The sequence below is a fragment of the Ursus maritimus genome, unplaced genomic scaffold (assembly GCF_017311325.1).
Source record: "Ursus maritimus isolate PB19 unplaced genomic scaffold, ASM1731132v1 scaffold_5, whole genome shotgun sequence".
Taxonomy (NCBI): Eukaryota; Metazoa; Chordata; class Mammalia; order Carnivora; family Ursidae; genus Ursus; species Ursus maritimus.
This window is the reverse complement of record NW_024426663.1, coordinates 89157201-89184267: the sequence shown is the minus strand read 5'-3', so window position 1 is coordinate 89184267 and position 27067 is coordinate 89157201. Positions and strand designations below refer to the sequence as shown.

The 27067-nt window shown below is 43.5% G+C and overlaps 1 protein-coding gene across 1 annotated transcript; it reads left to right on the top strand.

Annotated features, from left to right (window-relative positions):
* The first annotated feature begins 814 nt into the window (after positions 1-814).
* PRSS38 (serine protease 38) lies at positions 815-10659 on the top strand. Its single transcript, XM_040622742.1, has 5 exons — positions 815-974; positions 1469-1631; positions 2160-2431; positions 9746-9888; positions 10295-10659. The coding sequence occupies exons 1-5, from the start codon at positions 815-817 to the stop codon at positions 10547-10549; spliced, it is 993 nt and encodes a 330-aa protein (XP_040478676.1). The 3' UTR covers positions 10550-10659.
* The last annotated feature ends 16408 nt before the right edge of the window (positions 10660-27067 follow it).

The window sequence follows — 27067 nt, the reverse complement described above, 5'->3', positions numbered from 1 at the left end:
TGTCCGCGGGAATGTCACTCCTGGCTGAGAACCCAGGTGATGTCTCCCACACCCCTCCTGCAGGAAGGACCCTTGGAAAGCTGGACACATGGTGAGGCCCTTCTGTCTCCCCATCTGCAGTATGAGGCAGCACTCCTCCCCATCACAAGTCTGCACCAAGGAGGCCAAGGTGGAGTCCTGTCATCTGGGAAACATGCAAGTGGACAGATCAGAATAGCCCTGGGGAGGGAACAACAGCCCACCCAGATGACCCAGGACTTGCATTCTGAGAGACCACCAAGAGCAGGTGCTCAAGGAGGGAAGGGCGCCCAGAGAGGCTGTCGGGAGGGAAGACCACTGCCAGGGGCCAGAGGCCACCAGGAGACCCCCCAGAGCCAGCTCTTTGATGGGGAACAAGGAGCCTGCAAACTGCCAGGGGTTGGGGGGGTCCCACATAGTGGGACAGAGGGGCAGGGGGGCACTGCCACGTGTCTCAGATGTAGTTGCCCAAATATGTGGTCAGGGTTCCCTCACGTGCTCTTAGGTGCTGTCGCCATTGAGTGCCTGGGGGCTTTCACACCTTGATGCCCTCACGTGTTCCTGGTGTCGCGTGCCCTGCGCAGTCGCGCGTTGATGCCTTCACGTGTTCCTGGTGTCGCGTGCCCTGCGCAGTCGCGCGTTGATGCCCTCACGTGTTCCTGGTGTTGCGTGCCCTGCGCTGTCGCACCTTGGTGCCGTCGCGTGTTCCTGGTGCCGCACTTTGGTGCCGTCACACATTGCGTAGCCACACAGGGGCACAAGGCCAGTGGGCTCGCTCCACAGGACCTCCCACCTCATGGCCGCCCTGCTGTCTGGCCCACGCGTGGTGCTTGGAGCGCCACCGCCTGCGGCCCCCCGCCTGCTCCTGCTCCTGCTCCTCCTGCTCCCCGCCCAGGCTGCAGCCGTGGCCCACAGACGCCCCCGGAGCGAGGGCAGAGCTTTGAACTCCGACGTGGGTAGGACCCCTCAGGGCCCAGGTTGACTGTAGTCCTAGTGGCGAGTCCGGAGCTTTTTCCTGGGGTGGAGACCTGCCCTCCCCTCCCCTGCCCTGCCCTTCCCCAGCCCTCCCCTTCCCTCACCAGCTTTCATTCCCCTTCCCTTCCTTGCCCTTTCTGACCCTCCCCTTCCCTGCTTCTCCCCTCCCCTGCCCTACTTTCCTTTTCCCTCCCCTGCCCTTTCTGGCCCTCTCCTTCATTCTCCTCTCCACCCTTCCCTTCCACTCCCCCTCCATTCCCCAGCCCTCCCCAACTTTCCCCTGCTCTCCCTTCCCTTCTTCCCCTTCCCCCTTCCTATCCCTTCCCCTGGCCTCCCCTTCCCCTACCCTCCCTTCCTTTTCCCCCTCCTGCCCTTTCTGACCCTCCCCTTCCCAAGACCTCCTAACTACTCCATGTCTGCACCCAGCCCACTCTGCCACTGCTGCTACTTGTAGGCTCTGTCCCTTTCTCCTCAGCCTGTGGCCATCGTTACATACAGGGGAAGATTGTGGGGGGCATGGATGCCCTGGAGAGGAAGTGGCCATGGCAAGTCAGCGTGCAGTATAGAGGCTTCCACGTCTGTGGAGGGTCCATCATCAATGAGTACTGGATCCTGTCGGCAGCCCACTGCTTCGATAGGTGAGTGGGCAGTGCCAGAAGCCATTCCCTTGGAGGTCCAGAGCCGCTGGACTGACCAGGGGGCTGCATCCGGCTGGGAATTCTCAGGGATGGGGGAGGGTGGGGCCCAGCACACAGCTCCACCCACAGCAGCTTCTCCTTGCACGGGGCTGAGGGCTCCTTAGGGCCATTGGTTCTTTGAGATAGGTGTGGAGACATATCACAGGAAGAGAGGTGAGGAAAGAACTACCTTCACAGGCAGCTCACTGTACATCTGACAAGTCCACCGTCCTGGGCTGTTGGTGACCAGCAGGTCATGATGAGTCCCTGAATCCTCAATTAGCCTGGGTCGGGGTTTCTTTGGGGGCAATTCTGCCAGACAGCCAGGTTCTCAGTGTGCCAGAAACTTGCTTTTCCATATCCTGGCTGAGAGCCTGGAGACTGAGGCCACCATGCTCCAGGCCTCCCTGGGCCTGTGAACGGAGAGTCCCCTTGCTTCCCAGGTGCAAGATGCTCAAGTCACTGTGCCTTTGTTCTCTGTCCCCACAGGGACAAGAGCATTGAAGCTTTTGATATATATGTGGGCCTGGTGGACCTCAGGTTTGCAGGCAGTCACACCCAGTGGTTTGAGGTGAACAAGGTGATCGTGCACCCTACATATGAAGTGTACCACCCTGTTGGAGGTGACATCGCCCTGGTTCAGCTGAAATCTCGCATTGTGTTTTCTGACTCTGTGCTCCCTGTCTGCATCGCACCCCCAGATGTGAACCTTCATAATGTTACTTGCTGGTCTACAGGATGGGGACTCATCTCTCCACAAGGTAAGAGAACTAAGGGGTCAGTTCCTTTATTGGAGCTTGCATAGGACAACAGCTCTGTGTCACTACAGGAAAGAAAGAATTCTGTCAGTTATGGGGGTGCAGGTATCTGGAGGTCGGCATCCGCACCCATCAGTCACTCTGTTTCTTTGTCAGTATGCACCTGGCTGTCTTTGTTGTATACAGAGAAGCAGTTACGTCTACTCTGTGGAATTAATATTTAGTGTACTGAGAACACAAACTTCAAAAGTTTTCTTTAAGATTCTAAATCCAGGGGCGCCTGGGTGGCACAGCGGTTAAGCGTCTGCCTTCGGCTCAGGGCGTGATCCCAGCGTTATGGGATCGAGCCCCATATCAGGCTCCTCCGCTATGAGCCTGCTTCTTCCTCTCCCACTCCCCCTGCTTGTGTTCCCTCTCTCACTGCCTGTCTCTATCTCTGTCGAATAAATAAATAAAATCTTTAAAAAAAAAAAAAGATTCTAAATCCAACTGGGAAACCATCTTTTTAAGCATATCTAAAAAATCTATTAGTTATTCTGGTTTTCTCCATAATGACCTCATATTTTCTTTCTAGGTTTATACCTCGTACCTTAGAATATTTATAGCTATTGAAAACATTCTTTTTTATTGTATTTGCTGATCAGTCACAGTTGTTAATTTTTACACATTGACCTTTCCAGCCACCTTTTAATAGCTTGTCAGTGGATTACTTGATTTAAAAAATCATATTTCCTTCAAATAAAAAACTGTTTCATCACTTCTTTTCCCATATTTTATCATATATATATATATATATATATATATATATATATATATATATATATATATATATATATATAGTTGCCCAAATATGTGGTCAGGGTTCCCTCACGTGCTCTTAGGTGCTGTCACCATTGAGTGCCTGGGGGCTTTCACACCTTGATGCCCTCACGTGTTCCTGGTGTCGCGTGCCCTGCGCAGTCGCGCGTTGATGCCCTCACGTGTTCCTGGTGTCGCATGCCAGGAATATATATATATATATATTTTGATCTTATTGCAATGGTTGAACATCCAATTAGAAATGATCCTAGGTCTCCTTTTCCTGTTTTTTATTTTAATGAAAATGCTTCTCATGATTTACTATAAGCTTGTGGCCTGGCCTGGAGACTTTAGCTTGATATCTTATACCAGGTTAAGAAAGTTTAATGTCTGATTTATTTAATTAAAGAAATTTATTGAGGTTAGGGTGCTATAAATTCAAATTAGAAAGCTATAACTTTAGGATGTCCAAAGTAATCCTGTGGTAACAAAGAAAATAGCTATAGAATATACACAAAAGGAAATGAAGAAGGAATGTAAACATTTCACTACAAAAAAAAATCTTTTAAACACCAAAGAAGATAGAAATGCAGGAAATGAGGGACAAAAAGCTACAGAGCATAAAGAAAAAGAGCACCATGATGGAAGTAAGTCTCTCCTTATCAGTGATTGCTTTAAATGTAAATGGATTAAACTCTCCAATTGAAAGACAGATTGGAAGAATGGATAAAAATACATGATCCAGGGGCGCCTGGGTGGCACAGCGGTTAAGCGTCTGCCTTCGGCTCAGGGCGTGATCCCGGCGTTATGGGATCGAGCCCCACATCAGGCTCCTCCGCTATGAGCCTGCTTCTTCCTCTCCCACTCCCCCTGCTTGTGTTCCCTCTCTCGCTGGCTGTCTCTATCTCTGTCGAATAAATAAATAAAATCTTTAAAAAAAAATACATGATCCAATTCTATGCTGTCTTTTGAGACTCACTTGAGCTCCAAAGGCACAAACAAGTTGAAAATTAAAGGGCAGAAAAAGATATCCATGCGAATAGTGACCAAAAGAGAACAGAGTAGCTATACTAATAATATCAGATAAAATAGACCCTGAAACAAAAAAAGGTCTACAAGAGACAAAAAAGGACAGTACAGATTAATAAAAGGTTCAATATAGCAAGAAGATACAAAAATTATAAACACTTACACACCTAATGACAAACCATCAAAATTGTGAAGCAACAAATGGCAGAACTGAAGAGAGAAATAAGCAGGTCTACAATAGTGGTTGGGGACTTCAATATGCCTCTCTCAACAATGGACTGAACAACCAGACAGAAGATAAGTAAGGATGGTGCTGGGAAAATTGAACAGCTATATGCAAAAGCATGAAACTTGACCACTCTCTCACACCATACACAAAGATAAACTCCAAATGGTTGAAAGACCTCGATGTGAGACAGGAATCCATCAAAATCATATAGGAGAACATAGGCTGTAACTTCTTTGACATCGGCCACAGCAACCTTTTTCATGACACATCTCCAAAGGCAAGAGAAACAGAAGAAAAAATGAACTTGTGGGACTTCGTCAAGATAAAAAGCTTCTGCACAGCCAAGGAAACAGTCAAAAAAACTAAGAGGCAGCCCATGGAATGGGAGGAGATACTTGCAAATGACACTACAGATAAAAGACTGATATCCAGGATCTACAAAGAGCTTCTCAAACTCAATACACGAGAAACAAATAATCAAATCAAAAAATGGGCAGAAGATATGAACAGACACTTTTCCAATGAAGACATATGAATGGCTAACAGATGCATGAAAAAATGTTCAAAATCATTAGCCATCAGGGAAATTCAAATCAAAACCACATTGACATACCACCTCATGGCAGTTAGAATGGCAAAATTTGACAAGGCAGGAAGCAACAAATGTTGGAGATGATGTGGAGAAAGGGGAACCCTCTTACACTGTTGGTGGAAATGCAAGTTGGTACAGCCACTTTGGAAAACAGTGTGGAGGTACCTTAAAAAGTTAAAAATTGAGCTACTCTATGATCCAGCCATTGCACTACTGGGTATTTACCCCAAAGATACAAACGTAATGAAGAGAAGGGCCATATGCACCCCAATGTTCATAGCAGCAATGTCCACAATAGCTAAATAGCAGAAGATGCCGAGATGCCCTTCAACAGATGACTGGATTAAGAAGATGTGGTCCATATATACAATGGAATATTACTCAGCCATCAGAAAGAATGATTATCCAACGTTTGCAGCAACATGGACGGGACTGAAGGAGATAATGCTAAGTGAAATAAGTCAAGCAGAGAAAGACAATTATCATATGGTTTCACTCATTTATGGAACATAAGAAATACCAGGAAGATTGGTAGGAGAAGGAAGGGAAGAATGAAGGGGGGGTAAACAGAAGGGGGAATGAACCACAAGAGACTATGGACTCTGGGAAACAAACTGAGGGCTTCAGAGGGGAGGGGGATGGGGGACTGGGATAGGCTGGTGATGTGTAGTAAGGAGGGCACGTATTGCATGGAGCACTGGGTGTTATATGCAACTAATGAATCATGGAACACTACATCAAAAACTAAGGATATACTGTATGGTGACTAACATAAAATAATAAAAAATTATTATTAAAAAAGGAAATGAAATAGAAACTCTCTCTTCACAGATGACATAATCATACATATGGAAAATTCCAAGGAAGCCTAAAAACAAATACACAAAACTAACTACTACAGACAAACAATTTCAGCAAAGTTGCAGGGTACAAGATCAACACACACACAGATCAGCTGGGTTTCTGTGTACTTTCAGTGAACAATCACAAGAGGACATTAAGGAAGCTATCCTACATCATCCAAAAGAAAAGCTACCTTTGAGTAAATTAATCCAAGGAGGTGAAAGACCTGTATACCAAACACTACAAAATATTGCCGAGACAGATTTTGAAAGACCTAAATAAATATACATACAGCCCGTGTTTGTAGGCTGGGAGACTTACCAATGCTAGCAGGTCAACACCAGCCAAAGTGACCTGCATGTCCAGGGCAATCTCCATCAGAGTTCCAGCGGCTTTCTGCAGAAATGGAAAAGCTGACCCTCCAGTTACATGGAATTGGAAGGGACCCGGAATAGCCAAAAAAGAAGACCACAGCTGGACAGACTCATGCTAACCACTTTCAAAACATACTGTGAAGTTACAGTAATCAAAACAATGTGATTCTAGCACAAAGACATGTGTGAGCATGGGTGTGTGTGCGCATGGAGGGTGGGGGGTGGCTGTGACCATATGTGTGTGAGTACACAAGTACGTGTGTGCACACACATGTGGGCTGGTAGGTGTGCATGTACATATGTGTATGCACATGAGTGTTGTATGTGTGTGTATAACATGCATGTTTGTGGGGGTAAGTGTGCACACGTGTGGGGCAGGTGGTAGTGAGTGTGCACGTGTGCACATGCGTGTAGGTGGTGGGTGTGCACGCATGTGTGTGTGAGTTCAGGTGTGAGTGTGTGCATGCCTGTATGTCTTTTTTTTTTTTAATGATTTTTTATTATATTATGTTAGTCACCATACAGTACATCCCCGGTTTTCGATGTAAAGCTCGATGATTCATTAGTTGTGTATAACACCCAGTGCACCATGCAATATGTGCCCTCCTTACTACCCATCACCAGCCTATCCCATTCCCCCACCCCCCTCCCCTCTGTAGCCGTCAGTTTGTTTACCAGAGTCCATAGTCTCTCATGTTTCATTCCCCTTCTGATTACCCCCCCTTTCTTTATCCCTTTTTTCCCCTACTGATCATTCTAGTTCTTATGTTCCATAGATGAGAGAAATCATATGATAGTTGTCTTTCTCTGCTTGACTTATTTCACTTAGCATTATCTCCTCCAGTGCCATCCATGTTGTAGCAAATGTTGAGAACTCGTTCTTTCTGATAGCTGAGTAATATTCCATTGTATATATGGACCACAACTTCTTAATCCAGTCATCTGTTGAAGGGCATCTCGGCTCCTTCCACGATTTAGCTATTGTGGACAATGCTGCTATGAACATTGGGGTGCATATGGCCCTTCTCTTCACTACGTCTGTATCTTTGGGGTAAACACCCAGTAGTGCAATGGCTGGATCATAGGGTAGCTCAATTTTTAACTTTTTAAGGGACCTCCACACTGTTTTCCAGAGTGGCTGTACCAACTTGCATTCCCACCAACAATGTAGGAGGGATCCCCTTTCTCCACATCCTCTCCAACAATTGTTGTTTCTTGCCTTGTCTATTTTTGCCATTCTAACTGGCATAAGGTGGTATCTCAGTGTGGTTTTGATTTGAATTTCCTTGATGGCTAATGATTTTGAGCATTTTTTCATGTGTCTGTTAGCCATTTGTATGTTAGCCATGTGTGTGTGAGTTCAGGTGTGAGTGTGTGCATGCCTGTGTGTCTTTTACATTTTTGTTGAATGCCAGACATTACAAGAGAACATTTAGGACTGAAGTCTCTGCACCCCAAATAGACCTGGGGTGGGATGAGTCAGCCTGGTGAAAACTTGAGCTGGGTTGTGGGCCCTGCTGTTGCTGTGGCTGTGTCTGTGCACCAGAGGCTCAGGTCCCCCCGTGGGGGGCTGCTGGCTGAAGGGCTTGGGGAGTTTCTGTGTTCCTGCTACAGCTTTCCCCTCAGCATCTCTGCACACCCATGGCATATTCTTGCCTGCCCTGACACTCGTTGCTAGGCTGGTGTTGGGGGGCAGGAGCCCTGACTTCCCCTGGTCCAACCTTGGTCTCAGGGCATGCTGTAAGCCCCACTAGAAATGGGCCTCTGCACTCTGCTGCTGCATCTGGGGCAGCTACGCTCCACTCTGGGGCAGGAGTGCCTGGGGCAGGAGTATCTGTTGCCCCTAGCAACTGGTGGAAGGCTCACGCTCTGTGGGAGAAAGGAAGCAAGCTGTGTTCTTGCAGCTCTCCGGGGACAGCTGACCATCCAGTGAACACCTGCACTGAGCCCCTCAATGAGGGGCTCTCTCTCCTACCCCTGCCCTGCCTCCACTATTGCCTCGTGGGCTCCCAGTCGAGACTCAGGGGACAGACCTACCCGTGAATGCAAACCTCCATCTGGTTTCCCAGTCCGCTCCTAAGGAAGTCCTTGAAATCATGGCTGACCTCTTCCCACCCACTTGTACGCTCCACCTCGTCTTTTGTGCTCTGATGCAGGCTCATCACTCTGTTCCTCCGTCTGCCTGGCTCCATGGGACCCTGTCGGCCATGTGAGCATGATGGGTAGATCACACCTCCTGTCCTCTGACTCCACCATTGTCCTGGGTGGTCGGCAGGACTGTCCACTCGGCACTGGCTAGAACTCGGCATCCCAGGCCCCTGTGAACTCTGGGGGCTGCGGAGTCCATGCTGCCACCCTCTGCCAGCCCCGTGCTCCCTGTACCCTCTGCATGCATGGCTCAGGGCCCTCTCTGCCCCCTGGGCCACCTCCTTTCTGGAATGCCCATCTTCTGGTGTCTACCTTGTGGTTCCAGTTGTCTGTGGGCCCCGTCCTGTTGCAGCCTGGGAAGTGCTTCTGCGGGGGAATGGGGTCCCCCAGATCTCACGTCACGTGTTGTGCGTTCCTGGGCCCACAGCCCCACCTGCCTGGTGCCCAGTAAGAAAACAGTAGCCCCTTGTGCACCCATGTCAGCAGTACTTCTGGCAGGAGGGAAGCACACTCTCCGTTACGCTGGGTGGCCACGGTGGAGGCCCCGGGCAGGTGGGCCACAGGATTTCCTGAAGCACTTTACCCAGCAGCCTCTTCCAGCACCGCAGACCCTGGGTTTGTAAACTCTGTTGCTCTGAGTTTCCGTCTGCACTGTCTGCCTGTTGCATGGCATGTCTCTGGACACTACCCTGCCAGTGCAGCCAGCAGTAGCCACAAACACACCTAACTTGTGCTTTCTGTCGTCTTCCCTCCAGATACACATTAGTTAGCTCCAAAACTGACTCCCCAGGTACTCCTTGCCTTTCCCCAAACAAGCACCCCACACCCCTTTGACACCAGGGTCATGTGGGTCTGCAACCGGTGCAAACAGCTCCTCTCCAGCTGAAGCAAGACCAGAACCATGAGACCACTCGCACACTGGCCAGGAGAGCACAGGTTTCTGGGACCAATTACTGTGCCCATCAGGGTAGACCTGGGCACACGGGGTGACATGCAAAACCCAGGCCCAGACTCTTTCTTGCATGCACTGTCAGCCCCTCATTCAGGGACGAGGCTCACAGAGGCTTCTCTCCCCAGACCTGCTGCAGTGGGAGGGAATGGCTCCTCCAGCTCCTTTGGGGAGAGTCACATGACATTCGTGTCATGTGTCACACTGACACCCGCTGAGAGTCACACTGACACCCACTGACCAAAGTCTGAGGTCCCCCTGCAGAGAGGGAGCCAGGTGGGGGGCAGGGACAAGAGAAGGAGCCTCAGGGTGAGCCTGCTGGGCCTCTCACTGGGCCTGCACTCCTTTCCAACAGGCCACATCCCAGACAAGCTGCAGGAGGCACAAATACCTCTGATCTCATTACCCCTGTGCCAGCTGCTCTACGGACACCTGTCATACATTATGCTGGACATGCTGTGTGCCGGGGACATCAGGAACATGAGGACCGTGTGCGAGGTGCATCCCACTGAGGGGCAGTGGCCAAGCCTAGGCCTTTCAGATGTTTATTTGCGTTAAGCCAGGGGGCACTTCTGGGTGGGTGGTAGTCCTGGATGGCCATCCCCTGCAGGCCTCGGAAGCACATCACCATGTGGCCTTCAGCTGGGTGGGAGAGCCTGGGGTGGCTTATGCGACCACAGTCCATGCCCAGAGCACCATGGACCCCAGTGCTGCTGGAACAGCCCAGGATTCCACGTCTGCCCGAGGGCCTTGCCTGCTGCTGTCACCCTGTGCCACCCACCGGGTGCAGAGCCTCAGCACTGGCGAGGTGGGGCCGGATGTGAGGCGGTGCCCAGGGCCCCTCTTGTGCAGGAGGCTGAGGCTCTGAACTCCCCACTCATGGGAAACCCCTCTTCTCTTCCAGGGTGACTCTGGGGGTCCGCTCGTCTGTGAATTCAACCATACCTGGTTGCAGGTTGGAGTAGTGAGCTGGGGCCGTGGTTGCACATACCCTTTGTATCCTGCAGTTTATGCACGGGTCTCCTATTTCTCAAAATGGATCCATTATTACATAGAGCACACACCTCTGCCTTCTCAGCCGCTCCCTGCCCTCTCCCTCGTGCTGGGGACCACCATCAGCATCCCTGTGACCATACTGGCTGTCCTGTCAATGTGGTGAGGGCTGAGGCCCCCATCTTGGCCTCCTCATGCTGCATGCGTCTGTCCCTGTCTGCCTCAGCCCCTCAGGTCTCCTCATATCTGAGCAAGGTGAGGGCCACCAGCCAGGCCCAGATGTGGGGCCAAGTCTCACCACAGAAGTGCAGACCACCTTGGCTCAGTGCTCTGGGCTGAGATTTGGTAAGATATTAAATGTTTACCAAGTGAGCATCCCAGAAGTCCTGCGTCATCTGTCCACCCAGAGCACAGGCTCCCTCACGAAGACGGAGTGTGTCCACTAGCTGGTGCTCAGTGGCCTTGTCAGGGTGACGGGCGGCAGGGTGAGAAGCACAGACCCAGCCATCTAGAAAGGACAGCCACACAAGCATCAGGGTCCAGGTGCAACCAAAGCCAGGCAGAGGGAGGGTCATTGATTTACATGCTCAGACCCGTCAATATCAGAGTTTTTAAATACCTAAAATTCCAGTATGAAAATTGGAAGATGTGAGCTGAGAGTAGGCACACAGAAGGAGCAAAAATATAAAAGCAGAAATCAGTGGGCCAAACACAGGAAGAGACTAACATTCTAAAAGTCTGGTTTTTTTTTTAATTAAAAACTAAGAAATCACTAACCTAATAAAGATATAAGATGAGACCAAAAACACACAAAACAAGAGATGGCAAGGGAAAAATATTTATTAAACACAGGCAATTTCAGAAATCATAAGAGATATTGTATAATCCTATGTAAATAAATGTAAAATGAGAAGTTGCACTTTTTAGGAAAACAGTAACTTATCAAAGCTAACCCGCATAGAGATGGAAGGTGTATATAGGCCAGAGTCCAGAGGAGAAATGGAGATATTTCAGAAAGAACCTCCCCTCCCAGTAGAAGCCCTCGGTTCAGATGGTTTCCCTGGGAACCCGTCAAACCTTCAGCTGCAGGGCCATCCCTGTGCTTCCCATGCAGCCCACACACAGCCGAGGGAGGGCCTTCCAGACTCACACTAGCGCCGTGTGCAGGAACACATCTGACCACACACAAGCAGCTTATAGCTCAGAAACCCTGGTGAAGGACTAGCAGACAGAATCCAACTCTGTTTTAGGATGGCACGCCGTAAGCAAGTAGGCACTATTCCAGTAACGTGAGGAAACCCATGGATACAATTCACACAGTAGTTAATTCACTAAGGAGAGTAATATTAATGAAGAGGCTTTTAACAAATTCAAAACGCACTTTCAAAAAAAAAAGAGAAAAGATCGCAATCACTGGAGAGTAAGATACACTCCTGCCTCAGCCTAAACGCATTCCTGCTAAGGCTGGGTCGCCGGACATAGTTCCTGTGTCACAGCTGTCAGAAAAGTAGCTGTCCCAGCCGCACAAGAGAACCACCCAGGGAAGCAGGACAGAGCCCTCGAAGCCATCTTGGAAAACAAGACAACAGTGAGAAACTCCCAGAAGTGGTAAGAACATCCAGCAAAGCCACTTGACAAAACATGACAAAAGCAGAGCATATTCCTGCTAGAAGGCATATAGCAGAAGAGAAGACACCTATTATGATAGCAGCAAAGGAGAGAAGATGCCTATGGCCTTAACTAGAAATGTGAAAATCCATATCAAGAAACCTTTAAAATGCTCCTGGGGGAAAAAAAGAAAAAGTAGATTTGAACGAATGTTAACATAGTCTATTTCTTGGGCAGATCAACCCAAGTGTGTGCTCGTGCGTGTGTGCATGTGTCCCTGAGTGTGCATGTGTGTGATGCATGTGTGTGTGCACGTGTGCATGAATTCAGCATGGCCAAATCGAGTTTGTCATGGATGCAGTACACACCCAGACCAAGTAGACTTCATCCCAGGGACTTAAGAATGACTGAACGCTAGAATTCCTTCACTGGTTCAAAACATAATCTCATTCATCCCACGTAGCATGCGAGAAATGTTTGCTGCATGCCACTGCATCCCCAGCCTTGCTAGGGCGCAGGAGTGACAAGAGGAAGCAAAGTAGTCTGCCACCAGTGGTGCCACGTTCTGGCGAGATGGGACTGCAGACGGGCCAGAGCATCGCTGTGCCCCATTCCCACCCTGCTCCCGCACTACGCCCTTTCACATGCCCTCGACCCCTTGCAAAGAGCTACAGGCTAGCCATCTGGGCAACTGGGGCCTGCACGGTGCTCGGAGGCGCCGGCCAGAAGCCAGGCTGCAAGAGCGGGGTTTAGGTCAAGGTGGGCGCTCCCCGCGGCCTGGAATGCACCTGATGTTGCAGTGTATATGCCATGAACACACCATGCACACACCTGTCCCCATTTAGACAGAATTGCATAAAACAACCTCACCCGAGTGCCTGTGTTAATTGGGCAGAAGACTCAAAGTCTGGAACAGGGTGTCAGTCAGCCTTCCCACCTCAGCTCCTCATCTCCCCAGTCTTGGTGAAGCCACTGGTTCCCGCTTGGTGCAGCCACGCTGCCTGGGGAATTGAGTGAGCCAGGGACACAGCTCCCACACCCAGACCTCACAGAGTAAGTCAGAGAGCACCACACAGGAGAGTCCAACCTCAATGCCTTGTTTTCAGGTTAATCTGTGCATTTTCCCTGTATTCCTGATCCCACTAAAATTCAAATAATGATGCACAGGGAGTAACCTAGTCAAAACAACCACCAAGAAAAAACAAGCCAAAAATGCAAACTGGAAAAAAATACAAAAAGTCTTCAAAAAGACTAAACTTCAGGTGACATCACAATGGAAACGAAACACTGTGACGGTGGAAATCAGGAGCAATTGGGAGAGATGGAAGTGACAACAGAAGAGCCCAGCGGCTGGCGAGATTCTCCAGTCAAGGGTGGAAGACTGAGAGTGGAGGTGACTATGGGTCAGCAGGGTGGCCGCAGCAGGGCCCCTCCCCTGTGCCGGGGCACCTGTCTTCCAGGCACCATCCAGTCACATCCTTGGAGAATCCAACAGAACACACACGGAGTAGCTTCTCCAGCCAGCACTTTAAAGAATTTTCAGTGGCCCAGGTTTTTAAAAAATTATTATTATGTTCCATTAGCTAGCATACAGTACATCATAAGTTTTTGATGTAATGTTCCAAGATTCGTTAGTTACGTATAACACCCAGTGCTCATCACATCACGTGCCCTCCTTAACGCCCATCACCCAGTTACCCCATCTTTCCCCACCTCCCTCCCTTCTGCAACCTTCAGTTTGTTTCCCAGAGTCCATGGTCTCTCATGGTTTGTCTCCCTCTCTGATTTCTTCTCATTCAGTTTTCCCTTCCTTCCCCTGTGGTTCTCTGTGCTATTCCTTATGTTCCACATATGAGTGAAACCATATGATAATCATCTTTCTCTGCTTGACTTTTTTCACTTAACATAATCCCCTCCAGTTCCATCCATGTTGATGCAAATGGTGGGTATTCATCCTTTCTGATGGCTGAGTAATATTCCATTGTATATATGGACCACGTCTTCTTAATCCAGTCATCCGTTGAAGGGCATCTTGGCTCCTTCCACAATTTAGCTATTGTGGACAATGCTGCTATGAACATTGGGGTGCATATGGGGTACATTCTTTTCACTACATCTGTATCTTCAGGGTACATACCTAGTAGTGCAATTGCTGGGTCATAGAGTAGCTCTTTTTTTTTTAACTTCCTGAAGAACCTCCATACTGTTTTCCAAAGTGGCTGTACCAGCTTGCATTCCCACCAACAGTGTAAGAGGGTTCCCCTTTTCCCCACAACTGCACCAACATTTGTTGTTTCCTGTTTTGTTAACTTTAGCCATTCTAACTGGTGTAAGGTGGTATGTCATTGTGGTTTTGATTTGCATGTCCCTGATGACTAGTGATGTGGAGCATTTTTTCATGTGTCTGTTAGCCATTTGGAGAAGTGTCTGCTCATGTCTTCTGCCCATTTCTTGACTGGATTATTTGATTTTTTGGGTGTTGAGTTTGAGAAGTTCTTTATAGATCTTGGATACCAGCCCTTTATCTGAAGTGTCATTTGCAGATATCTTCAATTCTGTAGGTTGCCTTTTCGTTTTGTTGATTGTTTCCCTTGTTGTGCAGACGCTTTATATTTTGGTGAAGTCCCAATAGTTCATTTTTGCTTTTGTTTCCCTTGACTTTTATTTATTTATTGAATTTATTTTTTATCTTTTTTTATTATGTTCAGTTAGTCAACATATTATTATCATTAGTTTTTGATGTAGTGTTCAACAATTCATTAGTGGCGTATAACACCCAGTGCTCATCACAACACATGCTCTCCTTAATATCTATCACCCAATTATGCCATCCCCCCACCCCCTTTGCTTCTGTTACCCTCTGTTTGTCTTTAGAGACATGTCTTGCAAGAAGTTGCTGTGTCCAAGGTCAAAGAGGTTGCTGTCTGTATTCTCCTCTAGGATTTTGATGGATTCCTGTCTCACATTGAGGTCTTTCATCCATTTTGAGTTTATCTTTGTGTATCATGTAAGAGAATGGTCCAGTTTCATTCTTCTGCACGTGGCTGTCTAATTTTCCCAGCACCATTTATTGAGGAGACTATCTTTTTTCCATTGGATATCCTTTCCTGCTTTATTGAAGAGTAGTGGACCATAGAGTTGAGGGTCCGTTTCTGGGGTCTTTATTCTGTTCCATTGGTCTATGTGTTTGTTTTTGTGCAGTACCATGCTATCTGATCACTGCTCTGTAATATAGCTTGAAGTCAGGCATTGTGATGCCCTGCTTTGATTGTTGTTGTTGTTTTTTTTTTTTTCAGCATTACCCTGGCAATTTGGGGTCTTTTCTGGTTCCATACAAATTTTAGGATTGTTTGTTCCAGCTCTGTGAAAAATGTCGACGGTATTTTGATAGGGATAGCATTGAATGTGTGGATTGCTCTGGGCCAATAGGATCCAACAGTACATTAAAAGGATTATTCGCCATGACCAGGTAGGATTTATTCCTGGGATGCAAGGATGGTTCAACATTCACAAATCAATAGAGCACATTAGTAAAAGAACAAGAACCATATAATCTTCTCACTGGATGCAGAAAAAGCATTTGACAAAATACAGAATCCTTTATTGATTAAAACCCTTCAGACTGTAGGGATAGAGGGAACATACCTCAGTATCATAAAAGCCATCTATGAAAAGCCTACAGTGAATATCATTCTCAATGGGGAAAAGCTGAGAGCCTTTCCCTTAAGATCAGGATCACGACAAGGATGCCCGCTCTCACCATTATTGTTCAACATAGTACTAGAAGTCCTTGCAACAGCAATCAGACGACAAAAAAGGGATAAAAGGCATTCAAATTGACAAAGAAGAAGTCAAACTCTCTGTCTTCACAGATGACACGATACTTTATGTGGAAAGCCCTAAAGACTCCACCCCAAAATTGCTAAAACTCATGTAGCCATTCAGCAAAGATTAATGTTTTCACTTACTGTTTTGTCTTAAACTGTTTTGTGTTTTTTTTTTTTTGTCATGGTAAATATACATTACATAACCTTTACCATTTTAACCCTCTCTAAGCACATGGTTAGTTCAGTGGCATTAAGTACATTTACATTTTTGTGCTGTTCATGTCCAGGGTGGTTTCCCCTTCCCACACTGAAACCCTTATCCACTAAACAAGGACTCATGTTGGGTGCTCCCCCAGCCCCTGGCAACCACTACTCCAGTCCTGTGTCCATGAATGGGCCTGTCCTACCCACCTCCTCTAAGTCAGATGATTCTGTGTCTGTCCTTTTGTGTCAGGCTGATTTCACCCAGCAGAATGTGTCCAAGGTTCATGGATGTAATGTCTGTCAGAATCTAATTCCTTTTCAAGAGAAAATAATATTCCAGGATACATACATGCCACACCTCATTTGTCTGTTCATCTGCTGATGGATTTGGTTTGTTGCCAAATGTGGCTACTATGGGTCCTGCTGCTGTTCACATTCATGTTCAGATACCTGTCTGAGTCCTGCTTTTGGTTCTTTTGTGTATACGGCCACAAGAACAATTACTGGGTCACATGATAATTCTGTATTTAATTTTGGGGGGAACCACCAAACTGTTTTCCCGGGCAGCTGGACCATTTCACATTCTCAGCAACAGTACCCAAAGGGTCCAATTTCTCCACACACTTGCTGGAACTTGTTTTTCTGATTATTTTATAAAACCGCTCTAATGTGTGTAGTGGTATCTCATGTTTTGCATTTCTCTGATGATTAGTGATGTTGACATCTTTTCATGTGCTTAACGGCCATGTCTTTGGGAAAATGTCTACTCAAGCCCCATGCCCATTTTTTATTTGGTCACTTAGTTTTTGGTGTAGAGTTGAAGGAGTTTATTATGTATTCTGGATATTAATCCATTGTAAGACATGTAATTTTCAAACATTTTTTCCCATTCTGTAGCCTATCTTTTTTATTATTCTTTTTGCTGTGGAAAAATACATATAACATAAAACTTAACATTTTAACCATGTTTAGTGTACATTTATTTCAGTGGCATTAAGTATATTCACACTCTTATGCAGCCATCACCTCCATCCACCTCCAGAACTCTTTTCATCTTACAAAACTGAAACTCTGTGCCAATTAAACAGTAATTCCTCATTCCCGTCTTCCCCAACTAGAAATACCCATTCTATTGTTCGTTCCTATGAATATGACTGCTCTGTGTTCGTTTAAGTGGAATCCTACAGTATTTGTCCTTTTGTGGCAAGCTTCTTTCACTGAGCATAGTGTCCTCAAGATTCATCCATGTTGTAGTGTGTGTCAGGATTTCCTTCCTTTTCAAGGCTGAATACCATTCCATTGAATGGTTATACTGCACTCTGTTCATTCATCCACTGATGGACATTCGTGTTGCTTCCACCTCTCCAATACTGTGGATATTGCTGCTACAAATGTGAGTGTGCTGACATCGCCTCAGGACTCTGCTTTCAATTGGGGGGGGGGAGTATATACACTGAAGTGGAATTACTGGATCTTCAGGTAGTTCTACTTCTGATTTTTTGAGGAGCCTCTATACTGTTCTCCACAGCAGCTGCACCATTTTACATTCCCACCAACAGTGCACGAGAGTTTCAGTTTCTCCACATCACGGCCAACATTTATTATTTTCTGTTTTTTGATAGTAGCTGTTCTAATGGGTGTGAGGTGACATCTCATTGTCTTTAATTTGTGTTTCTCTAATAACTAATGATGTCGAGTGTTTTTCCATGTCCTTGTTGCTAACTCTGTTGATTATGTCCTTTGATGCAGTTTTTAAGTTTGGTGTAGACCCTCCTTGTCTATTTTTGCTTTTGTTACATGTACTTTTAGTGTAATATCCAAGAAAGCATTGCCAAATGCAATATCACAGCAGATTTTCTCCTATGTGTTCCTCCAGGACTTTAATAATTTTAGGTCTTATGTTTAGGTCTTTATTCCATTTTGAGTTAATTTTTACATATGGTGTAAGATAATGGTCTACCTTCCTTCTTCTGCATGCAGATATGCAATTCTCCCAGCACCATTTGTTGAAGAGACTATCCTTTCCCCATTGAGGGGTCTTGGCTCCCTTTTTGAAGACTACTTGACCAAATACACAAGTGTTAGTTTCTGGACTCTATTTTATTCCATTGGTCTGTTTGTCTATCTTTGCAGTAGTACCAAACCCTTTTGATTATTGTAGCTTTATAATATGTCTTGAACTTAGGAAGTGTGAGACCTCCATCTTTATTATTGTTTTTCAGGATTGTTTTTGGCTTTTCACGGTCACTTGAGATTCAATATGAATTTGGGGATGAATTTTTAATTTCTGTAACAAACATCATTGGGATTTTTATAGGGATTGCATTGAGTCAGCAGATTGCTTTGGGTCATATTGGCAAATTAACCCTATTATGTCATCCAGTGCATGAGCATGGGATGCCTTTTCATTTATTGGTACTTAATTTCTGCCATCAATGTTATGTGCTTCTCAGTGTACAAGTTTTTCGCCCCTTATATCAGTTAATTTGAGGTGGTCTTTTTTTAGCCGTGCCCATGTATCCTTTAATTTCTAATTAATCACCAGAATATACATACATATATTTGAACAATAGCTAAAACAGGGCCCAACCACCAGTCTAAGAAGTATTTTATTCTTGTTGATGCTACTGTAAATGGAATTCTTTTGTTAACTTCCTTTTTGATTATTCATTATTAGTGTATATAAGCATGAATGGTTTTTGTATGTTGGTTTAGTCTCTTGCAACTTTCCTGATTCACTTATTAGTTCTAACAAGTTTTTTTGTGGAATCTTTCCAGTCTAATTTCCCTAGGGCTTCCAGCACAAGGTTAGAAGAGAAGTGGCAAAAGTGGATATCTTTCTCTTGTTCCTGATCTTAGATGAACAGCTTTCAGTCTTTCACCATTAAGTATGATGTTTGTTTGGGTTTATGACATGGCCTTTATTGATGCAGTTCCCTTCTATTCCTAGCTTTTCCATGCCAATTGAGATAATCATGTGGCTTTTGTCCAACATTCTGTTAATGTCATTATTACTTTGATTTATTTTTGTATGCTGAACTATTTTTGCATTCCATGAATAAATTCCTCTTGGTCATGTTATATAACCCTTTTAATATGCTATTGAATTCAGTTTGCTACTATTTTGTTCATGGGGGTATTATTCTGTAGTTTTGAGGGGGAAAAAAACTTTGGGACTGGAATCAGGGTGATGCTGGCCTCAAGAATGATTTGGGAGTGTTCCCTCCTCTTCAATTTTTGGGAAGAGTTTGAGGAGGATTGGTGTTGGTTCTTCTTTAATTGTTTGGTAGAATTCTCCAGTGAAGCCATCTGGTCCTGGGTTTTCTGTGTTGCAAGGTTTTTGATTACTGATTTAATTTCCTTACTAGTAATTGGTCTCTTCTATTCCTTTACTGTCTATTATTCATATGTATGTATGTATCTATCTATCTATCTATCTATCTATCTATCTATCTATCATCTATCTATCATCTATCATCTATCATCTATATATCATCTATCATTGATCTATCCTTTATATATTATATCTGTCTATCTCTATCAATCTATCCTTTCCATCTGTGTCTTTATATTGAAAGAGAACATCCCATAGGCAGTCTATAATTGGGTCCTGGTTTCTAATCCAATCCAATAGTCCCTGTGTCTTAAATGGTATATTTGGACCATACACATTTAAGGTGATTATTCATATAGTTTGATTAATATCTATCATATTTGTAACTGTTTTCTATTCATTGCCCTGTTCTTTACATTTTGTTTGTTTTCTACTTGTCCTCCACTCTTCTGCCTTCTCTGGTTTTAAACAAGCATTTTATATGGTGCCATTTTTCCTCCTCTCTTACTATATCAAGTACAGGATTTTTTAAATGATTTTTAAAGTAGTTGTGCTAGAGTTTGCTATACACCTTTACAGCTAATCTAAGTACACTTTCAAATAACACAATCTTCTTCACAGGTAGTACAGATCTCTTACAACAGAAGATTCTCAATTCCTTTCTCCCATCAAACTTATTACATTTTGGCTCTCCATTTAATTCATCCATAAGCTATAATCACCCAGTACATTTTTGCTATTATTGTGAACAAACTTTTATCTCTTAGATCAATTTAGAACAAGAGAAATAAAAGATCTTATTTTACCTTCATCTATTTTTCCTCTAATGTTCTTCCTTTATTTATGTATATCTGAGTTGCTGACCTATATAATTTTCCTTCTCTCTGAAGAACTTATAAACTTCTTGCAAGGTGGGTGTGATGGCAATGGTTACTTCAATTATTGTTTATATGAGAAAGTCCTTATTGATCCCTTATTTAAAAGGATAATTTTGCTGCAAGCAAAATTCCAGGTTGGTGAATTCTTTTTATTTCATCGCTTTAATGGAATATTACTCAGTCGTAAAAAAGAATGAAATCTTGCCTTTTGTAATGATGTGGATGGAGCTAGAGAGGATTATGCTAAGCAAAAAACGTCTGTCAGAGAAAGACAAACACCATATGATTTCACTCGTATGTGGAATTTAAGGAACACAAAAAATCAGTATAGGAGGAAAAGAGAGAGAGAGAAACAAACCAAGAAACAGACTCTTAACTCTAGAGAACAAACTGATGGTTACCAGAGGGGAGATGGTGGAGGGATGGGTTAAATAGGAGATGGGAATTAAGGAGTGCACTTGTTTTGATGAGTACCCAGTGTTAAATCACTATATTGCACACCTGAAACTAATAGTACATTGTATGTTAATTAACAGGAATTAAAATTTAAACATAAAAAAAGATGCAAGTGTTTGTATACTTATGTACCACATCTTTTTTATCCATTCATCCGTCAGTGGACACAGTCTGTTTCCATAATTTGGCTCTTGTAGATAATTCTGCTATAAACATCAGGGTTCATGTATCCCTTTGAATTCATGTTTTTGTATCATTTGGGTAAATACCTAGTAGTGTAGTTGCTGGATGGTAGGATAGTTCTGTTTTTAACCTCTTGAAGAACCTCCATACTGTTTTCCAGAGTGGCTGCACCAGGTGCATTCCCACCAACAGTGTAACAGTCCACATGCTCACCAATGGTTGTCTCCTGTGTTATTAATTTTAGCCATTCTGACTGGTGTGAGATGGTATCTCATTGTAGTTTTGATTTGTATTTCCCTGATGCCAAGTGATGTTGAGCATCTTTTCATGTGTCTGTTGGCCATCTGTGTGTCTTATTTGAAATATGTCTATTGATGTTTTCTGCCCATTTTTAAATTGGATTATTCATTCTTTGGATGTTGAGTTTGTTAAGTTCTTTGTAGATCTTGGATAGCAGCCCTTTATCATAAATGTCATTTGCAAATATCATCTCCCATGCCATAGGCTTTTTAGTTTGGCTGACTGTTTCCTTCACTGTGCAGAAGCATTTTACTTTGATGAAGTCCCAATAGCTTATTTTTGCTTTTGTTTCCGCTGCCTCAGGACACATATCTAGAAAGAAGTTGCTATGGCCAATGTCAAAGAGGTTACTGCCTGAGTTCTCTACTAGGATTTTCATGGTTTCAGGTCTCACATCTAGGTCTTTAGTCCCTTTTGAATTTATTTTTGAGTGTGGTGTAAAAATGAGGTCCAGTTTCATTCTTTGCATGTAGCTGTCCAATTTTCCCAGCACCATTTATTGAAGATACTGTCTTTTTTCCACTGGATATTCTTTCCTGCTTTGCCAAAGATTAGTTGACTATAGAGTTGTGGGTTCATTTCTGGGTTTTCTATTGTGTTGCATTGATCTATGTGCCTATATTTTTACTAGTACCATACTGTTTTGATCATTACAGCTTTGAAATACAATTTGATGTCTGGAATTACGATACCTCCAGCTTTGCTTTTCTTTTTCAAGATTGCTTTGGCTGTTCAGGTTCTTTTGTGGTTTCATGCAAATTTTAGGATTGTTTGTTCTATTTCTGTGAAAAATGCTGTTGGAATTTTGATAAGGATTGCATTAAACATGTAGATTACTTTGGGTAGTATAGACATTTTAACAATATTTGTTCTTCCAATCTATGAGCATGGAATGTCTTTCCATTTCTTTGTGTCCTTTTCAATTTCTTTCATCAGTGTTTTATAGTTCTCAGAGTACAGATCTTTTATCTCTTTGGTTAGGTTTATTCCTAGCTATCTTATGGTGTTGTGTAATTGCAAATGGGATTGAGTCCTTAATTTCTCTTTCTGCTGCTTCATTATTGGTGTATAGAAATGCTACAGATTGATTTTGTATCCTGTGACTTCACTGAATTCATTTGTCAGTTCTAGCAGTTTTTTGGTGGAGTGTTTGGGTTTTCTATATATAGTATCATGTCATTTGCAAATAGTGAAAGTTTTACTTCTTACTTGTTGATTTGGATGAGTTTTATTTCTTTTTTGTAGTCTGCTGTGGCTAGAAGTTCCAGTACTATGTTACATAAATGGTGAGAGCGGACATTCCTGTCTCATTCCTGACTATAGAGGGAAAGTTTTTGCCCATTTAAGATAATATTAGCTCTGGGTTTTTCATAGATGGCCTTTATTATGTTGAGGTATGTCCCCTCTAACCCTACTTTGTGGGAGGTTTTATCATGAGTGAATGTTGTACTTTGTCAAATGCTTTTTCTTCATCTGTTGAAAGGATCATGTGGCTCTTATCCTTTCTTTTGTTAATATGATGTATCTTGTTGATTGATTTGCACAGGTTGAGCCACCTTTATGACCCAGGAATAGATCTCACTTGATCATGGTGAATGATTCTTTTGATGTACTGTTGGATTTGGTTTGTTAATATTTTATGAAGAACTTTTGTATCTGTGTTCATCAGGGATATTGGCTGGTAGTTCTCTTTATTTATTGGAGTCTGTCTGATTTTGGTATCAGGATAATGCTGGCCTCAGAATGAATTTGGAAGTTTTCCTTCCTTTTCTATGTTTTGGATTAGTTTGAGGAGACTAGGTATTAACTCTTCTTTAAATGTCTGGTAGAATTCGCTTGTGAAGCCATCTGGCCCTGGACTTTTGTTTGTTGGGATTTTTTGATTACCAATTCAATTTCTTTACCAGTTATTGGTCTGTTCAAATTTTCTGTTTCTTCTTGTTTCAGTTTTGGTAATATATATGTTTCTAGGAATTTATCCATTTCTTCCAGATTGTCCAAATCCTTGGCATATAATTTTTCATAATATTCTCTGATAATCATGTTTCTGTAGTGTTGGTTGTGATCTCTTCTCTCTTATTAGGTCTTTTCTCTTTTCTTTTTGATGTGTCTGTCTAGAGGTTTATTAATACTATCGATTTTTTTCAAAGAACCATCTTCTGGTTTCATTGATCTGTTCGATTGCTCTTGTTTTTAGTTTCTGTACCATTTATTTCTGCTCTCATCTTTATTATTTCCCTCCTTCTGCTTGCGTTAGGCTTTGTTTGTTGTTCTTTCTCCAGCTCCTTTAGGTGTCAAGTTAGGTTGTTTGAGATTTTTCTCAATTCTTGAGGTAAGCCTGTATTGATATATATATCCCTCTTAGGACTGCTTTTGCTGCATCCCAAAGGTATTGGACCACTGTGTTTTCATGTTCTTTGTTTCCATGTGGTTTTTTTTATTTCTTTTTTATTATTATTTCTGGTTAGCCCATTCATTGTTTAGTAGCATGTTGTTTAATCTCCATGTACTTGTGGCCTTTCCAGATTTTTTCTTGTGGTTGACTTCAAGTTTCATTGTGTTATGGTCTGAAGATATGCATGGTATGATCTCAATCTTTTTGTATTTGTTGAGGCCTGACTGGTGACCCAGTTTATGATCTACTCTGGAGAATATTCCATGTGCACTTGAAAAGAATGTGTATTCTGCTGCTTTAGGATGGAATGTTCTGAATATAACCATGGAGTCCATCTGGTCCTGTGTATCATTCAAAGCCCTTTTTTCCTTTTGATCTTCTGTTTAAATGATCTATCCATTGCTGTGAGTGGGATGTTAATGTCCCCTACTGTTTTTATATTTTTATCAATGAGTTCCTTTATGTTTGTTATTGTTTTATATATGTGGGTGGTTCCAAGTTGGGAGCATAAATATTTACAATTGTTAGATATTCTTGTTGTATGGTCCCCTTTATTATTATATAATGTCCTTCTTTGCCTTTTGTTGCTGTCTTTATTTTGTCCAATATAAGTATTGTTACCCCAGTTTTCTTTTAACATTCATTTGCATGATAAGTGTTTCTCCATCCCCTCACTTTCAATCTGCAGGTCTCTTTAGGTCTCAAATGAGTCTCTTGTAGGCAGCATATAGATAGGTCATGTTTCTTTTATCCATTCTGATATCCTGTGTCTTTTGATTAGAGCATTTAGTCCATTTACATTCCAAGTACTTATTGATAAATATGTATTTATTACTATTTTATTTCTTGTTTTGTGATTGTTTCTGAAGATTTTCCCTAATCTTGTCTTCCTCTTTCACAATTTGCTGGTTTTCTTTAGAAATATATTTGGATTTCTTTCTCTTTATTCTTCACATATTTATTAGTGGTTTTTTAATTATGGTTATCATTAGGTTTGTGTATAACATCTGCATATAGCAGTCTATATTAAGTTGACAGTCATTTATGTTTGAACCCATTCTTTACTCCTCCACTCCCCATGTTTTAGTTATATGTTATTATATTTTATATCCTTTTTTGTGAGTTCCTTGATTGATTTACAGAAATATATATTTTTACTGCTTTTGTGTTTCCTGCCTTTATATTGTCACTTTTGGTCTCTCCTTTCCACTCAAAGAATACTCTTTAATATTTATTGCAGGGCTGTTTCATGGGAATGAATTCTTTTAGTTTTTTGTGAAACTCTTTATCTCTCCTTGTATTCTGAATGATAGCCTTGCTGGACAGAATATCCTTGGCTTCAGATTTTTACCATTCAGCATGTTGAATAGATAATACCACTCCATTCTGACTTGTCAAGTTTCTGTTGAGAAATTGCCTGATAGTCTTATGGGTTTTCCCTTGTATGTAACTGTCTTCCTTTGTCTTGTTACTTTTTTTATCACTATATTTTGCTAATTTAATTACAATATGTCTTGGTGTGGGTCTGCTTTTGGTGATTTTGCTATGGGTTCTCTATGCCTCCTAGGTCAGGACCTCTGTTTCCCTCCTCAGATTAGGGAAGTTTTCAGCTGTTATTTCTTCAAATAAAATTTCTTCCCCCTTTTCTCTCTTCTTCTTCTGGGACTGCTATAATACAAATGTTACTATGTTTGATGGAGTCACTGAATTCCCTAAGTTTTCCTCATTTTACATAATTCTTTTGCTCTCTTTTGTTCAGCTTGATGACTTTCCATTATTCTGTCTTCTAGGTCTCTAATTTCTTCCTCTGCATTTTCCAGCCTGCTGTTCATTCCATCAAGCATGTTTCTCATTTTATTTATAGAGCCCTTTATCTCTACTATGCTACTTCTTGCTTGTGTTAAGGGTCTCATGGATGTCTTCCACTCTTTTCTCAAGTCCAGCAAGCATCTGTGTGATCACTACTTTAAATTTTCTGTCAGGCATGTTATTTATATCTGGTTCTCTTAGATCTCTGGCAATGGTCTTGTTCTGTTCTTTCATTGGGATAAATTCCTGTCTTCTCATTTTGTCTAAGTCTCTGTGCCTGTTTCTCTGTGTTATACAAGTCACCCATGTCTCCTGTTCTTGAAGGTAATGGCCTCATGAAGAAGAAGTCCTGTAGTGCCCTGCTGTGTAGTGTCCCATTTCCCAGGGCCTGGCACTTCTAGGAGTGTCTCCAGTGTGTGCTGTGTGTGCTCTGTTTTGTCTTGGCTGCTTTATACTTCATTTCAGTCATCAGTAGAGGCTGTCTTTGCCTGTTGTGGGCAGTGTTTCATCCCTGGCCTGAATGTGGTGTGTTTAAACTAGGCGTACTCTGGTCTGTTTGTGAAATGAGACCTGTCAACACCACCATTCAATTAAGGCTCTGCAAAACTTGCCAGGTTAGATGTGGTGTGAGCAGGGGTTTGGGCTGGTCTTCTGGGGGTAGTGGCTGCATGCTGGGACTGAGGCAAGGGAGATTGGGTATGGGGGTTCCACCAGAGTGCTGGGAGCTGGAGCTTGGTGTAAGCAATGTAGGTAGTATGTGTCAGTGCTGTACTCATTCCTACAGGTGGCCTTATGCTTATGCTGGGGGTGAAGGGGGTGGCACTGACCAGTTCCTTTGTTCCTGGAAGGGTCTTTCTGTAAACACTGTCTCTCTGAGACATGCTCCAGGATAAGAAAATAACCTCCCCACTTAGTGCCCCATATGCTCTTCAGATCACTGGTTCCACACTGTCTGCCCCTGGGTTGTTTGCCTGCCTTCTCTCCAGAAGCAGGGCAATGCCCTCCAGCCTCCATTTCAGCCAAGCCTACTGACCTTTAAAACTCTAGGCTTTAAGCCCCACTATTGAAAAAACACAAAATTTGGGCCCTGTCTTTCCAAGCCAGTTGCTATGGGGATTCAATTTCCCCATCTGTTCTTGTGTGTTAGTCTGCCTCTCACCCTTCTCCATGACCATGGCTCTCTCTCCACCACAGTAGCCATGATCATATCTCTCCCAAACCCTATCTCCACAATTCTTACCTTCTTCAATATGGCCTCTTCTCTCCCTTTTGTTGTAGAGTTTGTTTGGCCAGTCTTCAGGTCAATTTCTAGGGTATTTTGGATGATTTGATAGTTTTCTAGTTGTGTTCATGGGGTCCTACTACTCACTGCCATCTTACCCTTCCCCCAATCATATTTTTTTTACATTGGTCCTTTTATTCCAAAATCTCTCCCATATCTGAGTCTGTTCTCATGTTTGTTTTATCTTTTAGACTGTGTTTTTAGACTTTAGTGTTCCTTGTAATTTTTGTTGAAAGCTGAACATGATATATCAACAAAGCTGAGCTGAGGTCAGTTGGCCTTTAGTGTAAGATTTGGGGTTATTTGACTGGCGATCAGGTCAGAGTCTAACCTAAGTTGCATCATAGATGGGCTCCTTCCCCTTGCTCTGCCACAAGGATTGGAATCTTCTCTAATCTTCACCCTGAA

Bases quoted from the DNA above. Each gene is read 5' to 3' on its own strand.
- PRSS38 (XM_040622742.1), top strand. From the start codon at position 815: ATGGCCGCCCTGCTGTCTGGCCCACGCGTGGTGCTTGGAGCGCCACCG. The intron at 975-1,468 runs GTAGGACCCCTC...CTTTCTCCTCAG, and splicing joins AGCTTTGAACTCCGACGTGG to CCTGTGGCCATCGTTACATA. The intron at 2,432-9,745 runs GTAAGAGAACTA...CCTTTCCAACAG, and splicing joins GGGACTCATCTCTCCACAAG to GCCACATCCCAGACAAGCTG.